This window comes from Bos grunniens, chromosome 5, assembly GCF_055505025.1.
Source record: "Bos grunniens cultivar Pamir isolate PY7600 chromosome 5, Bosgru_T2T1.0, whole genome shotgun sequence".
NCBI lineage: Eukaryota > Metazoa > Chordata > Mammalia > Artiodactyla > Bovidae > Bos > Bos grunniens.
In genome coordinates this window covers 56600254-56618456 of record NC_141169.1, presented here as the reverse complement: position 1 = coordinate 56618456, position 18203 = coordinate 56600254, and the positions used below count along the sequence as shown (strand labels likewise).

The 18203-nt window shown below is 42.5% G+C and overlaps 1 protein-coding gene across 2 annotated transcripts in view; it reads left to right on the top strand.

Annotated features, from left to right (window-relative positions):
* The window catches only part of OS9 (OS9 endoplasmic reticulum lectin), a 34189-nt gene extending 20677 nt beyond the window's left edge, over nucleotides 1-13512 (top strand). Inside the window, exons 6-15 of one of the 2 annotated variants that reach the window (XM_086400283.1) lie at nucleotides 8356-8566; nucleotides 8685-8786; nucleotides 9007-9107; nucleotides 9307-9358; nucleotides 10023-10111; nucleotides 10340-10615; nucleotides 10894-11083; nucleotides 11986-12150; nucleotides 12310-12422; nucleotides 12745-13512. In XM_086400283.1, coding sequence (XP_086256409.1) covers nucleotides 8356-8566; nucleotides 8685-8786; nucleotides 9007-9107; nucleotides 9307-9358; nucleotides 10023-10111; nucleotides 10340-10615; nucleotides 10894-11083; nucleotides 11986-12150; nucleotides 12310-12422; nucleotides 12745-12870 — 1425 coding nt within the window. In that variant the 3' untranslated portion in view covers nucleotides 12871-13512. The remainder of the gene's footprint in view (nucleotides 1-8355; nucleotides 8567-8684; nucleotides 8787-9006; nucleotides 9108-9306; nucleotides 9359-10022; nucleotides 10112-10339; nucleotides 10616-10893; nucleotides 11084-11985; nucleotides 12151-12309; nucleotides 12423-12744) is intronic. The other variant, XM_086400284.1, reaches the window with a different exon arrangement.
* Nucleotides 13513-18203: the final 4691 nt, after the last annotated feature.

Here is an 18203-nt window from a genome sequence, read left to right as displayed (position 1 = left end):
TATCTTGGGGCTACGTATCAATGTATTCAGCAAATGTTTATTAAGTGCTTCTGTGTGCCAGGAACTGTTCTAGTTGCTAGAGATATTTCAAGAGAACACGAGACAAAAATGCCTCATCTCACTGGGAGAGACAGACAAGGAAGATAAAGAATTACATACAATTTAAATTATTATTCCTCATAAATTGAATGTTTTAACATTATGAATTGACCTTTATCTTAGTAATTTTTTGACTTTAAGTCTCTGGTGTGATGCTAATACAGCTGTAACGGCTTTCACTGAGTTATGTTTACTGATTTTTTTCATCCTTTTACCTTTTCTATATTCTTATGTTTTAAGTGTGTCTCCAAATAGTACGTACTTGTATTTAAAACATTTTTAGCCATTTATATGTGTGTGTGTATATTTGGACTTATGTCTAACATTTTATTTTATGCTTTCCTTTGTTCCACTTTTTCTCTCCTTCCTTGCTTTTGGTTTGTTTTATCTTAATGATGCCATTTTTCTCTCATCTCAGTGGGAAGTTTTGCTCTATCTCTTTATTTTTTAAAATAACACATTTATGGAGATATAAGTCACATAGCACACAATTCAGGGTGTATTTCAGTGGTTTTTTCATATATTCAGAGGTGTGCAGCCATCAGCACAATCAATTGTAGACCATTGTCATCACCCTGAAAGAAATCCTCTACCCTTGAGCAGTTACTTTCTATTCTACCTCCACTCCCCACCCCATCCACCTCTCCAGACAACCTCTCATCTTCACCCTGTGGATGTAATGTGTATAATGTGTGACCTTTTGTGTCTGGCTTTGTTCATTTATCATGTGTTCAAGAGCCATCTGCGTGTAGCATGTACCAGTACTGCTTTACATTTTATTACCAAATAATATTCCACATTCTATCTATTCTTTCATCAGTTGGTGAACACTTGGGTTGTTTGCACTTTTTGGCTATTATGAAGAATGGTGCTTTTAACATATGTGAACAGGTTTTTGTGTGTTTTTTTTTCTTTTGGTATATACCAAGGAATAGAATTGCTGGATCATATGGCAATTCTATATTAAATTGCCAGACTTTAATATTTTTAGATTGCCAGACTTTCATTAAATTCTATATTTAATTGCCAGACTTTTTCTGAAACAGTCCCATTGTTTTATTATATAATCCCACAAGTGGTGGGTGAGAGTTTGAATTTCTCCACATCCTCATCAGCGCTTGTTTTTCATCTTTTTAAAAATTAATTAATTAATTTTGTTTTATTTTGGGCCACCCCGGGTCTTCATAGCAGTGTGCGGTCTCCTCATTGAGGTGGCTTATCTTGTAGCAGGCTTCAGGAGTTGCAGGACGTGGGCTCAGTTATTGTGGCTGTTGGATTCTAGATTGCTGGGTCAGTAGTTGTGGCTTAGTTGCTCCTCGGCATGTGGGATCTTCCCAGACCAGGGACTGAACCTATGTCCTCTGCATTGGCAGGTGGATTCTTAACCACTAGACCACCAGTGAAGCCCTGTTTTTCATCTTTTTGACTGTAGCCTTCCTAGTGAGTATAAGTGGCATCTCATTGTAGTTTTGATTTGCATTTCCTGATGGTTACAATGTGGAGCAACTTTTCATAGGTGTATTAGCAATTTGTCTTTTTTCTTTAGAGAAATGTCTATTCAGATCTTTTGCCCATTTGAAAATTGCATTGTCATTTTATTATTGAGTTGTAAAATTTCTTTATATATTCTAGATACAAGTTCCTTTTCAGATATATGATTTGCAAATATTTTCTCCCATTCTGTGAATTGTCATTTCACATTCTTGATGGTGTCCTTTACAACACAAAGGCCTTTAATTTTGATGGATTCCAATTAATCTTTTTTTTCCTTGTTACTTGTGCTCTTGATATTGTACCTAACAAATCATTGCCTCATTTAAGGCCAAGAAGACTTACACTTATGTTTCCTTCTAAGAGTTTTATAATTTTACCTTTAGGTCTTTGATCCAATGGGAGTTAATTTTTATGTATGGTATGAAGTAGGAATCAAACTTCGTTGTTTTGCTTGTAGATATCCTTTCAACTTAGCGTCATTTGTTGAAAAGACACTTCCCGTTGGCTGATCTTGGTAACCTTATTGAAAGATGATAATAGTAAGGTTAACTTCTGGACTCAACCCTGTTTCATTGGTCTGTACACTTATGTTAGTGCTACAGTGTCTTGGTACTGCAGCTCTGTAGAAGCTTTGAAATCTAGAAGTACGATTTGAAATCCAGTCCTGTTCTTCAAGATTGTTTTCGCTTTGTGTAGTTCCTTGAATTTCCATGTGAATTTTAGGAACATAACTTCTGCAAAGAAGGCACCTGAAATTTTGATGGTGATTGCAATTAAATCTATTGCCATCTTCACAATATTAAGTCTTATAATCTGTGAACTTGGATATCTTTCCATTTAAGTCTTTAATTTCTTTCAGCAATGTTTTGTAGTTTTGGGGTTTTTTGTTTTGTTTTTTTTGCCTTTGAAATAATGGATGTTAAAGAATAGTTAGCTATTGTTTTTATATTACATTTTAAATTTATTTTTTAAATGGAAGCATTGTTGGTTTATGGAATTCCCTGGTCTCATAGAATGAGTTGGGAGGTGTTCCCTCTTCTATTTTTTGTGTTTTGGGTTTTTTAAAATATTTATTTATTTTAAAAAATTATTTATCTTTGGCTGCACTGAGTCTTTGTTGCTGTGCATGGACTTTCTCTAGTTGCGGAGAGCAGGAGCTCCCCTCTAGTTTCAGTGCCCGGACTTCTCTTGTTGCAGAACATCAGCTCTAGAGCTCAGTCTCAGGAGTTGAGTCACACAGGCTTAGTTGCCCCATGGCATGTGGAATTTTCCTGGACCAGGAATCGAACCCATGTCCCCATTTGCAGGCAGATTCTTAACCAGTGGACCACCAGGGAAGGCATTATTTATCTGTTTGTCTGTCTGTGCCAGGCATGCAGGATCTTCTAGTTGCAGCATACAGGATGTTTAGTTGTGGCAAGTGGACTCTTACTTGTGGCATGTGGGGTCTATTTCCTTGACCAGAGATCAAGCCTGTGCCCCCTGCATTGGAAGAACAAGTCACTGGATCACCAGGGAAGCCCCTCCTCTTCTATTTTTTTTTGAAGAGTTTGAGACCAGTTGGAATTTTTATGTTTTAAATGTTTGGTAAAATTCATCAGTAGACCCACTTGACCCAAGCTTCCCTGTGTGGGTAGTTGTTTTTAATTACTAACCTCTTTAATTGTTACTGGTCTATTTGAATAGATTTTTTCTTCTTGAGTCAGTTTTGGTATTTTGTGTCCTTCTAGAAATCTGTCCTGATTTCATCTGAGTTATCTGATTGGTTGGCATATAGGTGACCATAGTATTCCTTTACAATCCTTTTTACATCTGTAAGGTTGGTAGTAATGTTCCTTGTTTCATTTTGAATTGTACCAACTTGAGTCTTCTCTTTTTCCCTTGATCAGTCTAACTAAAGTTTTGTCACTTTTATCGATCTTTTTAAAAATCAACTTTTAGTCTATTTTCTCTATTATTTTTCTGTTCTCTATTTCATTCATTTCTGTTCTAATCTGTATTATTTATTTCCCTCTGCTTACTTTGGGTTTAGTTTGCTTTTCCTTTTCTAGTTTCAAAGTGGAAGTTCAGGTTATGGATTTGATCTGTTTCTTCTTTTTTATACTTTACAGGTAAAAATGTTCTTCTAAAAGCACTGCTTTAGCTGCATCCATAAGTTCTGATATATTATGTCTTCATTGTGTTTTCATTCATCTCAGTATTTTCTAATTTTCTTGTTATTTCTTTGAGCCATTGGTTACTTAGGAGTGTATTGATTTCTATACATTTATGAATTCCCCAGATTTCTTTGTTATTAATTTCTTTTTTAAATATAAATTTAATTGGAGGCTAATTACTTTACAATAGTGTATTGGTTTTGCCATACATTGACATGAATCTGCCACGGGTGTACATGTGTTCCCCATCCTGAACCCCCCTCCCACCTCCCTCCCCATCCCATCCCTCTGGGTCATCCCAGTGCACCAGCCCCGGGCATCCTGTATCCTGCATCGAACCTGGACTGGCGATTCGTTTCTTATATGATATTATACATGTTTTAATGCCATTCTCCCAAATCATCCCCCCCTCCCTCTCCCAGAGTCCAAAAGACTGTTCTATACATCTGTGTCTCTTTTGCTGTCTCTCATACAGGGTTATTGTTACCATCTTTCTAAATTCCATATATATGCGTTAGTATACTGTATTGGTGTTTTTCTTTCTGGCTTACTTCACTCTGTATAATAGGCTCTAGTTTCATCCACCTCATTAGAACTGATTCAAACGTATTCTCTTTAATGGCTGAGTAATACTCCATTGTGTATATGTACCACAGCTTTCTTATCCATTCATCTGCTGATGGGCATCTAGGTTGCTTCCATGTCCTGGCTATTGTAAACAGTGCTGCGATGAACACTGGGGTACACATGTCTCTTTCAATTCTGGTTTCCTTGGTGTGTATGCCCAGAATTGGGATTGCTGAGTCATATGGCCATTCTATTTCCAGTTTTTTAAGGAATTTCCACAGTTTTCCATAGTGGCTGTACTAGTTTGCATTCCCACCAACAGTGTAAGAGGGTTCCCTTTTCTCCACGCCCTTTCCAGCATTTATTGCTTGTAGACTTTTGGATAGCAGCCATTCTGACTGGCGTGAAATGGTACCTCATTGTGGTTTTGATTTGCACTTCTCTGATAATGAGTGATGTTGAGCATCTTTTCATGTGTTTGTTAGCCATCTGTATGTCTTCTTTGGAGAAATGTCTGTTTAGTTCTTTGGCCCATTTTTTGATTGGGTTGTTTATTTTTCTGGAATTGAGCTGCAGAAGTTGCTTGTATACTTTTGAGATTAATTCTTTGTCAGTTGCTTCATTTGCTATTTTCTCCCATTCTGAAGCCTGTCTTTTCACCTTGCTTATAGTTTCCTTTGTTGTGCATAAGCTTTTAATTTTAATTAGGTCCCATTTATTTTTGCTTTTATTTGTTATTAATTTCTAATATCATTACACTGTGGTTAGAGAACATACTTTGTCCCTGTTTTTTTAAAAAATGTATTTTATTGAAATATAATTGATTCACAATGTTGTATTAATTTATGCTATGCAGCAAAGTGATTCAGTTATACATGTATATACATTCTTTTTCATAATTCTTTTCCATTATGGTTTATCACAGGATATTGAATATAGTTCCCTGTGCTGTACAGTAGGACCTTGTTTATCCATTCTGTATATAATAGTTTGCATCTGCTTGGGCTTCCCTGGTGGCTCAGATAGTAAAGAATCCGCCTGAAATGTGGGAAACCTGGGTTCGATCCCTGCATTGGGAAGATCCCCTGGAGAAGGGAATGGCTACCCACTCCAGTATTCTGGCTGGAGAATTCCATTGGCAGAGGAGCCTGGCAGGCTATAGTCCATGGGGTCATGAAGAGTTGGACATGACTGATCGATTTTCACTTTCACATCTGCTAACTTCAAACTTCCAATCCTTCTCTTCTCCACCTCCCCTCCCCCTTGGCAATCACAAGTCTGTTCTCTATGTCTGTGAGTAGATTTCTGTTTCATAGATAAGTTCATTTGCATCATATTTTAGATTCATGTAAGTGCTGTAATAAGGTATTGTCTTTCTCTTTCTGAATTACTTCACTTACTATGATCTCTAGAGGTCCATCCATGTTGCTGCAAATGCCATTATTTTATTCTTGTTCACAGCTGAGTAGTATTCCAGTGTGCATATGCACCACATCTTTATCCATTGATCTGTCAATGGACATTTAGGTTGTTTCCATGTTTTGGTTTTTGTAAATAGTGTTGCTGTGAACATACGGGGTGCATGTATCTTTTTTAATTATAGGAGAACATACTTTATATGATTTAAATTTTTAGCTCTTTGAATTTATCATAATGACTACTTTAAAATGTTTCTCTCTGAAATCTAACATCTGTGTCCTCTCACAGGCATTTTCTGTTGCCTGTGACAAAGTGTGGGTCACACTTTGTTTCTTTGCATATATCATAATTTTTTGTTGAAAAGTGAACAAAAATATATTAAAATTTACCTAAAATATATTTTAGGTAATATATTGGAGCAAGTCTGGATACTGATTCTTGGCCTCCACCATGAGACTTGTTTTGGTCATTTGCTTCTTTCGTGACTTGGCTGAGCTATTTTAATGAGGCCTCCTCCTCTTGCAGTATGAAGCCACTGATGTCGCTCCTCTGAGGGCATAGCCGTGGGCATGCTCACAGCCACAGTGGATGATGGTGTGTCAGCAGGGCTCCCTTTGACTGTCTCTCTTGCTGATGTGTTAATCTGTCTGCCTCTGCTGATATCATACCCAGCTGTTCATACTCATTAATTGCTAGCCAGTTGCTCTGTAGTTTTTGACATGTGGGGCGTAAGTTGCTCCATAATCTGATCCAGTTAAATTTGGGCTTCTGTACCAGGGTTGCTTTTGATGATACCAGCCTCTTCTTTAGTGCTTACCACCAATTTTTTTCATTTTTTGGAAAGTGCCCTTAGGCTTAAACTTCCTCATACTGTTTCACAAGAATTCAGTTCATTTGGAAAGAGCTTTGGGGCTTTCTATTCTAATGGATTGCCTCTCCCCCTGGCAGAATCTTTAAGCCCCTGCTCTGGAGCTGATGTCAGAGACACTGACCCAGTTCTGTCAGAGTGACACTCCTGTTTCATGAGCAGAGACCTGGGCAGGGGTGATAGCCTCTGGTCCTCTCAGTTCTCATCTCTGTTGTGAAATCTCTGCCCTTTCAGTGATCTATGGTGAGGGTGATCAAGGCCCAGTATTCCTATCCTTCTGCACCTGAGGTGCAGCCACTGTCCTGAGTGGGGCTGAGTGGAGGAAGGGAGTCCTCCGTCTCTTGACCGTATTCAGCAGGTATTCTCTGCAACTTGTAACTAGAGAGGATTGAGGAATATTGGTGGCCTGCCCCTCTGGTGACATACCATATCTCTTGACTGGATGCTGAGGGGATAGAGGCCCCATTTTTTGGACCTTACTCACCTGGAATGGAGCATCTGTCTGAGCTGTGAAGTCAGGGTTGGAGAAAAAGGAGGGTCATGGTCCAAGTACTATAAATTTTCACTATTCAAGATTTAGTGGATTTTCTTGAATAGATGTTTCTTAATTTGTTGTATGTCCTTAGGAAAATTTCCAGAGATTTTAAATGCCTGAGTTAAAAAAAAAAAGTGTTCACCAGTTATGGAATTTCACTAGGGAGTGGATCTGCAGAGCTCCTCGGGCTGCCACTCAGAAGTGGGACCTCTTCTACTTGTAACAGTTACTTTAGAAATTACAGAGTGTGTGTGTGTGCGTGCTCAGTCATGTCCAACTCTTTGCAACTCCATGCAGCCCTGCCAGGCTCCTCTGTCCATGAAATTTCCCATGCAAGAATACTGGAGTGGGTTGCCATTTCCTCTTCCAGGGATCTTCCTGACCCCAAAAATCAAACCCACATCTCTTGCATTGGCAGGTGGATTCTTTACTGCTGATCCACCAGGGAAGCCCCAGAAATTACAGTGGTGAATCCTAACTAATGAAAGGCTAACATTAATTGATATCTTTACTCTCTTTCTGATTAATACAAAGACCTTAGAACTGTTTAAAGTTTTTTTAAATCATACACATATGCACACACACAGAGAATATACGTATTTCAAATACATATAAAAATATATATCAAATATGTATAAGTATGTACATACTGTATTTATATAAAGCAAGAACATGAAACAAATCAGCTGGTTACCTACAGTTAAGTTGCCCAAGTTCAATTCGTATTTTTACCACTTACCAGCTGGTCAGCCTGAACAAGTCCCTCAACTATATCAAACCCCAGTATCTTAAGCCACAGAGTTGAGATACTATTACCTCCCTCCCTGGGTTGTCGTGATAATTAAATGAGCTAATGCATGTAAAGGGCTCCCTTGGTGGCTCAGTGGTAAAGAATCCACCTGCCAATGCAGGAGATGGGGGTTCCATCCCTGGGTCAGAAAGATCCCCTGGAGAAGGAAATGGCAACCCACTCCAGTATTCTTGCCTGGGAAATCCCATGGACGGAGGAGCCTGTCAGGCTACAGTCCATAGGGTTGCAAAAAAGTCAGATACAACGTAGCAACTGAACACTAACAATGCATATATAGCACCATATACACAATGCACAGAGCACAGTGCCTGACAGTCAGTCAGTCCTTAATAGCAGACAGCTGTTTTAAGAAATAACGGTAATGGCTGGTGGTGATTACTATTTATTCATCCTCCTGTCCTGGCAGTTCCTCTGTGATGAGGGTGCTGGTATCTCTGGGGACTACATTGATCGAGTAGATGAGCCCTTGTCCTGTTCTTACGTGCTGACCATTCGAACTCCTCGGCTCTGCCCTCACCCACTCCTTCGGCCCCCACCCAGCGCTGCTCCCCAGGCCATTCTCTGCCACCCCGCCCTGCAGCCTGAGGAGTACATGGCCTACGTTCAGAGGCAAGCTGGTGAGTAATTAAAAGAGGACAGGGAGGAAGGAGACACATAGGGAGGGACAGGCAGAAGATCAAGTATCAAAGAGCTGAGAATGTATCCCCGTCCTGCTGACACGCTATCTTCCTGTAGACTCAAAGCAGTACGGAGACAGGGCCATAGAGGGGCGGCAAGACCCGGACCCTCCAGTGTGGAGTGAGACCAAGCCTGGCGTGGTGCCACCAAAGAAAGCAGGTAGGTCCTTGAGTCACCTGTTCCATGACACATGTCTCCACTTCTTCCTTTCTTCAGTGTTACTGTCCTGTGCACCCAGGGATGTGTTGTCCTCAACGGCCCAACAGCCCTGACTTTTGGGGTGGGGGAAGGAGTACTACAGGCCCTAACACCTTACGATAGAAGAGGGAAACATATCCCATCTCTCCTTTCAGGTTTCTCCTTGTTTTCTGTATTCTAGGTGCAAGCCCAGCCAAGGAGAACAGTAAGGAATCAGATTTCTGGAAGATGCTTCACGAGCCAGAGGAACAGCCCCCAGAAAGGGAGGAGACACAGGCCAAGGTGAGAGCCAGCTTCCTAGCCACTTCTCTGAGGAGGCTGAACGTGGGCTTTGGGTTGGAGGGCCACTCAAGCTGAGGTTCATTATGAGATGACCTCTTTTTATCTAGGGATGCAAGGCCATACCCAGAGGCAGTGCCTTAAGAGTGTGATTGGCATGCAGAAGCCCGTGTACTTGACTCTGCCCTTTTCTCCCCATCAGGAGCAGGAACCAAACCTTGAGGCCACAGACCCACCGCCAACCTCTCCCGATGGTGAGTGAACTCTCCACGTCTCCTATACTGCTTGCATGTGTTTTCAGGTTGGCAAGCATGGCGTGGGTTTAGACCTAGACTCTAGGAGGGAGGCTGGGCAGCCAGGCCAGCAGCAGATTCCTTTTTAGAGACAGAAGTGCTTCTCTAGGGGGGTAGCAGAACATAGTGGTTCCACTGCTTGCCTGACTTTATAGTCCTGGATAATTTCACTCAAGCTCAATTTCCTCACCCATAACATGTGGGCAATAACCCCTAACTTAGAGGGCTGTTACAGGATTAAATGAGAATGAATCTAGTTTACAGTATAATCCCTGGAACTGAGTAGACAAAAAAGGGTTTGTATTTGTGGGGAGAACAGGATTCAGGGAGGGGGAGCCCTTGGCCCCAGAATCTCTTCTGTTGACCTAAAAGCCAGGTTGATTGCCAGGAAGGCCTCAGTGGCGCGTGAAAGAGCAGGTGACTCGGCAGCCTGTTAGCATCCTTCTCTCTCTCACCTGTGAGGCTCCCTTAGGCCCCCTAAGTGCTCTTTGGAGGGGTGTGCTGGCCGCTGTCTCTCAGACCAGACAGGTAGTCCCACCACGTCCTTCCTTGACTTCCTCAACTCCTCTTCTTAGGAAGTAAAAGTAGAATTAATTTACGATCTATTCCTATTCCTTCATCTCAGATTTTCAGAACAACGTACAGGTCAAAGTCATTCGGAGTCCTGCAGACTTGATTCGATTGATAGAGGAGCTGAAGGGTGGAACAAGAAAGGTATGAGCCCTGCTCCCAGGAAGGATGGAACCTTTCTCCCTGCTGGGGGCACCCGGAACACCACCCCTGAACTGGGCCCAAAGAGCTACCTCAACTTCCTTTACTCCTCATGAGTCCCCAACTAAACCACATCCCTGCTGTCTGCCCCTACCCACCCCCACTGTCTGTCTCTATGGAAACCCCAACCATCTGCCATCTCTTTCTTTCTCCTGATCCTCACCCATGCAGGGGAAGCCAAACACAGGCCAGGAGCAGCCTGGAGACAGTGCTACAGAAGTCCCTTCCAGGGAACCAGAGGTGAAGGAAAAGGGCGACCCAGAACAGCAGAACGAGGTGGAAGAAGAAGAGGATGATGAGGATGAAGACGAAGATGAGGATGAACGGCAGTTGCTGGGAGAATTTGAGAAGGAACTGGAAGGTATACTGCTCCCATCAGACCGAGAGCGGCTCCGGGCAGAGGTGAAGGCTGGCATGGAGCGGGAGCTGGAGAACATCATCCAGGAGGTGAGCTCTGCTCTCCCGCCTGCAGCTTCCAGCTTCCTCGGCTGCCTGCGCCGGTAGGCAGGACCAGTTGAGGGGCGGGGAGAGAACCCGGGCCACACCTCGCCTGCCTGGGGCATTCAGCCAGGAGCCCTGAACTGCTAGTTGCTTAATTAAAACTGGGACAGTGGGGAAGGGGATCTGTGAGAAGCATGAGACTTAGCCATTACTCCTTTGTAGAGCTTGGACGGCCCCTCACTCCCCAGATCCCTGACTCTCCACCCCCACCTTGGGCCTCCCAGACAGAGAAAGAGCTAGACCCAGACGGGCTGAAGAAGGAGTCAGAGCGCGATCGGGCTATCCTGGCCCTGACATCCACTCTCAACAAACTCATCAAAAGGCTGGAGGAAAAACAGAGCCCAGAGCTGATGAAGAAGCACCGAAAAAGGAGGGTTGTCCCCAAAAAGCCTCCCCCACCCCCTCAATCAACAGGTGAGGGCTGTCAGACAGGAACAAACGGCCAGGTCCGTCACCTTTATCCCTTCTGAGAACGCTCACCCTCTCACTCTTTCTGGAACACCATTCTTGGGCTTCCAACACCTCTAGCCCTTTGCCTGGTTACTTCCTAGTGAACCATTTGAGAAGCAGCTTTCAGAGCCTGTGTGGCTCGCTGGCATGGCTGTTTACTGGCTTGCTTCTATACATCCAGTGTCTAGCACTTTGCCGACACCTTGTGATTGATGAGTAGATATTAAATGAGTGACCGTGAGTGTGCAGGCCAAAGACCACACACCTGTGACAGATGCTCCTGTCACCTAGGACTGCACAGGGAGTGCCCTCAGCTGGCAGAGAGGAACGGGCAGCCCAGCTACTCATAAGCCAATTGCCTAGACAGACTCATTCCCTCCCTGCTGTGTCCCTTGTGTCTGTCCCACGGGTCCTGTGTGTGTGGAGACCAGGCATTCCAGGTCTAATGTCCTAGTTTCAATCCTTCCATCCTACTTTCTCTGTTATAAACACTGAAATGTCTTTCAAGTCCCAACATTGTAGGGTGCCAAACCAAAGTTTTCCAACCTTCTTCTTAAACTTCTCTGCAGGCCCCAACTTCTCTGATTTTTGCTTCAGAAAACAGTTGTTTTCCTGTAGGTGACGGGCAGAATTACTGGGTCCAGAGGGAAGAAAGGAAACTGCAGTCAGTAGAGGGAGATTTATAGGTTGGAATGGGGTAGGGGGTGATGGGTCCTAATTTATTCTGAACCCTGACTCACATACCTGTTTGAGAGGGAATAACTTGCCAAAACCAACTGATGGCTTAGGGAGAGGCAAGCACCCCAGCCCCTAACCCTGGAGTCACGGCTCTGCTTTGTGTCTCCCTGTGTGTCTCCCCCTCTAAGAGGAGGATCCTGAGCACAGAGTCCGGGTCCGGGTCACCAAGCTCCGTCACGGAGGCCCCAATCAGGATCTGACTGTCCTCGAGATGAAACGGGAAAACCCACAGCTGAAACAAATCGAGGGGCTGGTGAAAGACCTGCTGGAGAGGGAGGGACTCACAGCCGAAGGTGGGCCCTGGGGGGCGGGCTGGATTCAGAGCTGTTGGAAGGGCTTGCTGCTGGAAGTGGAGGGGCTGGGGACTTCGGCTGGGGACCCAGGGGGCAGAAGACCTGCACTGGAGCTGCCACCTGGCCTCTCCTCTCACTGCCCATCCCACCCCTTTCCAGGGAAAATTGAGATCAAAATTGTCCGACCAGGGACAGAAGGGACTGAGGAGGATGCACGTTGGCTGACTGATGAGGACACAAAAAACCTCAAGGAGATTTTCTTCAATATCTTGGTGAGAGGCACCCCGCCCCTGAGTCCTGGACTTCCCGCCTTCCCTGTCCCCCAGCAGGCTGAGGGGTTGAGGGTGAGGTTCAGAGTCCTCAAGGCACCCCCAAGCCTCACCTCTATTGGAGCCTCAGTTTCCTCATCTATAAGACGAGGCTATCAGTTCTGGGTGTTGAGCCCTCAGCAAGAGCCCTACAAGTCACCTGTGTGAGTGCTGGCTCCTGCCTCCCCACCTACAACTGCCCATCCGCCCCCTACCCCCACCCTCCAGTGTCTGCTACAGCCTCTGCTTATCCCACCTCCCCACCCCACCGTGTGGCCTTCCCCAGGTGCAGGGAGCTGAAGAGGCGCAGAAAGAGCGGCAGCGGCAGAAAGAGCTGGAGAGCAATTACCGCCGGGTGTGGGGCTCCCCAGGTGGGGAGGGCACTGGGGACCTGGATGAATTTGACTTCTGAGACCACCACCATCAGCTTGCCAAAGAGTCCAGAGTCTTCTAGACTGGCCCTGCCTCTGCCCCCACAACCCCCAGGGCCCTGAAGGCAAAACAGCAGAGAGCTGAGCTGTGAGCTGTGGATCCTGAGACCCTCCTGGGGTGTGGAGGGGCTGTGGGGCAAGTGCTGCTGCTACTGCTGAGACCTGGAGACCTCCCAGGCCTATGTGATCTGCTGTCCCTGGTTCTCCCCACACCCTCTTCCTTCCCTCCTGGCTTCCCCTGCTGTCATCCCCCAGCTTGTGGGTTCCTTTCCCCTCCCTAACGAGCATTTTTGAAATCTTTCGAGTAGAGCAGGCAGAGTGAGAAGAATGGGGCCAGTCAGCAGGCCCTAAGAGGTAGGCCCCCCACCCCCTGCCCCACTCCTGTTGAGAGTCACCTCCCTGCTTCCCCCAGATCAGCTTGAGATGTCCTGCCCCTTTCCCTTTCCACACTGTTCCCTACAAATCTGTGCTTCTAAGTGGAAGCACCTTCTCTCTGTTGCTGAGAAAATGGGAAGAAAGTTGCCCACCACCTCTGACACAATCCCATGAAAAGGGTAGGCTACAGACCCACCTACCATGTTCTAGAACAATCAGGTTTCTAAATAAAGAACTGGACCATCAAACCATCAATTTTTTTTTCTTTGGGGGTGGGGGGCTCAGTAGAGGAGGCTTGGTGTTCTCCTAGGACGGAGGGCATGTTCCCTGATCCCTTTCTGTGCTTCACAGTCAGGGCAGTGGCAGTGGATCTGGAGTATGCAGGAGAGACCAGGACAGTGAAGCAGAGCCTGCTGGCCTGGCCAGGACTGAAGCAATTGCAGTGCTAGTCGCCCTCCTTTTCCTCATCTGTCCATTTCTGCTCCTTCTCCCCCTTTATACTCCAAAAGCCACAGGGTACATACAGAGTTACCCCACCATGGGGATCCTCCTGCTGCACTCTCCCTACAGTGTGCTGCAGACTCCATCCCCATACCTGCCAGCCATACCACTTCATTTCTTAGAAAAGACTAGCTTTGGTCATGCCCAGAGAGAGGGCTGCCACTCACACAGGCCAGCTCCATAGTATGCCAGTGGTTGGTGGCCTGGTTAGGTGTCTCCATCTCTTCCTCACTACAAAGTGCAAATCTAGGCCCCCTGCTTCCCCTACTTTCTTTCTCTGCATCTCTCAGGTGTGCAGCATTTCTGCTGACAACTTCACTGACTCATGAGATAAGAAATAGAGGGCATGAAACTCCCAGGTCTCCAAAAGTGGACAAAAAGATTCAGCTGGGGAAGGAAGCTGTATGAGGCTGACCCTCTTCTTGCTGAAAGTGGTCTTATACTTGCTGAGCAAGTTATGCTTAAATTGTTTTATTTAAAATTACAAATGGGTAGGCTTCGAGAACCCTGCAACCCCAGATCCACTTGTGCATCTTAAGGAGAGGGATCTAAGACACTAACACAAGTGCAGCTACAGGCAGAATGGTGGATTCAAATTCTCACCCCTCCACTTACTATTAGTAGGGCCTTGAACAAGCTGTTTAATTTTTGCAGTGCTGTTTCCTCCTGGGTAAACTGTGGACAACTATACTGGCCTTGGGTGGTTATGAGAATTGAATGAGATAGTGTGTGTGTTGTGCTCTTAGCACAGTACCTGGCCCATAGGAAGTACTCAATGACATAACCACCTGCTGAGTTCTGAAGAGACTGGAAGGTACTTGGAGACAAGAGTCATAGAAGGAATACCATCAGAAGCTGATCAGAAGCTATAGCAGAATTTTGTAGAATGGGAGCATGGGGATAGGCTGGGGCAGGAGGCTTATCTTTGATTTGATAGGCATAAAGTCTTAAAATCATCAGAAAAAACAGTGCATATAAGTGCACATGGAATATTCTCTAGGATAGACCATATACTAGGACACAAAACAAGCCTCAAAACATTTAATTGGATAGAAATTATTTCAAGTATCTTTTTTGATTATAAAAGCATGAAACTGGAAATCACAAAAAAAGAGAAATGAAAAAAAAAAAACAATTACACAGAGATTAAACAATATGGTACTAAAAAAAGCAATGGGTCAATGATGAGCTCAAAGAGAAAATTTAAAAATACCTTGAGATGAATGACAATGAAAACATAACCATACAAAATCTAGGAGATGCATTAAAAGCAGTCTTTAGAAGGAAGTTCATAACCATACAGACCTTGCTCAGAAAACAAGGAAAATCTCAAATAATCAACCTGGAGAAAGAAAAAGAACAAACAATCTAAAACAAGCAGAAGGAAGAAAATAAAGATCAGAAAGTAAATAAAATAGAGATAAAAAAAAAAAATAGAAAAAGTCAATGAAACCAAGAGCTGAGTCTTTGAAAGGGTAAACAAAATCAGCAAACCTCTGGCCAGGCTCATCAAAAAGAAAAGAGAAAGGACCCAAATCAAATAAGAAATGAAAGAGGAGAAATAACCAATACTGTAGAAATTTTCAAAATGTAAAAAATACTATAAACAGTGCCGAAAATTGGACAACCTAGATGAAATGGACAAGTTTCTAGAAATATATCCCACAAAAACTGAATCAAAAAGAATTAATTTGAATAACCCAATCATTAGAAGTGAAATAGAATTTGTAATTAAAAAACAACAATAAAATACAACTCCCTGCAAACAAAAGCCCATGACCAGATGGCTTCACTGGGGAATTCTACCAAACTTATAAAAGAAGAAATTATACTGATTGTTTTCAAACTCTTCCAAGAGACTAAAGAGGAGGGAACAGTCCCAAAGTCATTCTATGAAGCCTCCATCATTCTGATACCAAAGCCAGACAAAAACACTACAAAAAAAGAAAGTTACAGGCCAATATCTTGGAAGAATATAGACACAGAAATTCTCAACAAAATATTAACAAGCTGAATCCAACATAGATCATGTACCACAGTCAAGTTGGATTCGTCCTTGGGACAAGGATACAAAGATCATTGTGATATACCACATCAACAAAAGATAAAAACCACATGATCATCTCAATAGATGAAAAAAAGCATCTAATAAAATTCAACATCTATCCATTTTAAAGAAAACTCTTACCACAGTGGGTACAGAAGGAACATATCTCAACATAATAAAAGCCATATTTATGACAAACTCACAGATTATATAATACTCAATGGTGAAAAGTGGAAAGCCTCCCTGCTAAAATCTGGAAGAAGACAAGGATGCCCACTCTCACCATAGTATTGGAAGTCCCAGCCATAGCAATCAGACAAAGAAAAGAAATAAAATGTATCCAGATTGAAAAGAAAGAGGTAAAACTGTCATTTATGCAGATAACATTATACTAGGTCAAAAAATTCTAAAGACACAACACAAAAACTACTAGAACTGATAAATTCAGCAAGATACAGGATACAAGATAAACATACAGAAATCTGTTGCATTTCTTTACACTAACAATGAAATGTCAGAAAGGGAAAGTAAAAAAAAAAAAAAAAATCCCTTTTAAAATAACATTATTAAAAAAAAAACTTAGGAATAAACCTGACCAAGAAGGTGAAAGACTTACATGCAACTATAAAACATTGATAAAGGAAATTGAAGATGATTCAAAGAAATGGAAATATAGCCTAAGACCTTGGATTGGAAGAATTAATATTATTAAAATGGCCACACCACCAAAGCAATCTACAGATTTAATACAATTCCTATCAAAACACCCATGACAGTTTTCACAGACCTGAAACGAATACTCCTAAAATGTATATAGAACCATAAAAGATCCAGAATTCCCAAAACAATACTGAGGAAAAGACAAATTTAGAGACATAACCCTACCAGACCTCAGACCATACTACAAAGCTACAGTAATCAAAACAGCATGGCACTGGCAAACCAGAAAAATGAACAAACAAAAAAACAGACATATGGATTAATGCAACAGAATAGAGAGCCCAGAAACAAGCTCATACACCTATGGTCAATTAATCTTTGACAAAGGAGGCAAGAATATTCAATGAAAAAAAAAGGCAGTCTCTTCAGCAAATGGTGTTGGGAAAGTTGGACAGCTGAATGTATATCAATGCAGTTAGAACATTCCCTTACACCACACACAAAAATAAATTCAAAATGGCTTAAAGACTTAAATATAAGATATGACACCATAAAATTCCTAGAACATAAGCAAAACATTTTCTGACAAATTGTATTATTTTCATAGGTTAGTATCCCAAGGCAATAGAAATAAAAGCAAAAATATGCAAATGGGACCTAATCAAACATAAGCTTTTGCACAGCAAAGGAAACCATAAATGAAATGAAAGGACAACCTATGGACTGGGAGAACATATTTGCAAATGATGCAACTGACAAGGGCTTAATTTCCAAAAATATACAAACAGCTCATACTACTCAATAACAACAATAGAAACCAACTGAATAAAAAAACGGGTAGAAGCCTTAAACATTTCTCCAAAGGAGACACAAATGATCAATAGGCACATGCAAAGATGCTCAACATTGCTAATTATTAGAGAAATGCAAATCATGAGGCATCACCTCACACTGGTCAGAATGGCCTTCAGTAAAAATGTGTACAAATAATAAATGCTGGAGGGGGTGTGGAGAAAAGGGAACTCTCCTACAGTGTTGGTGGGAATGTATATTGGTATAACAAGTATGGAAAACAGTATGGAGGTTCCTTTCAAAAAAAAAAAAGAGTTGCCATATGATCCAGCAATCCCATTCCTGGGTATATATATCCAGAAAAAACTAATTCCAAGAGATGCATGTAGCTCAGTATTCATTGCAGCACTATTTATAATAGCCAAGACATGGAAGCAACCTAAATGTCCAGGGACAGATAAACAGATAAAGAAGATGTGGCACACACACACACACACACACACAGAGGAATACTACTTGGCCATAAAAAAAGAATGAAATAGTGCCATTTGTAGCAACATGGATAGACCTAGAAATTATACTACATAAGTCAGAAAGATAAATATCACATGGTATCACCTATATATGGAGTCTAAGATTTGATACAAATGAACTTATTTATAAAACAAAAACAGACTCATAGATACTGAAAACAAACTTATAGTTACCAAAGGGGAAAGTGGGTGAGAGAGGGATAAATTAGGAGTGTGGGATTAGCAGACACAAACTGTTATATATAAAATAAACAACAATGTCCTACTGTATAGCACAGGGAACAAACTATATTAAATATCCTGTAATAAATCATAATGGGAAAGAATACCCCAAAAAATGTATATACATGTGTGTGTATATATACACATATATATGTATATGTAACTGAATCACTTTGCTGTTCAC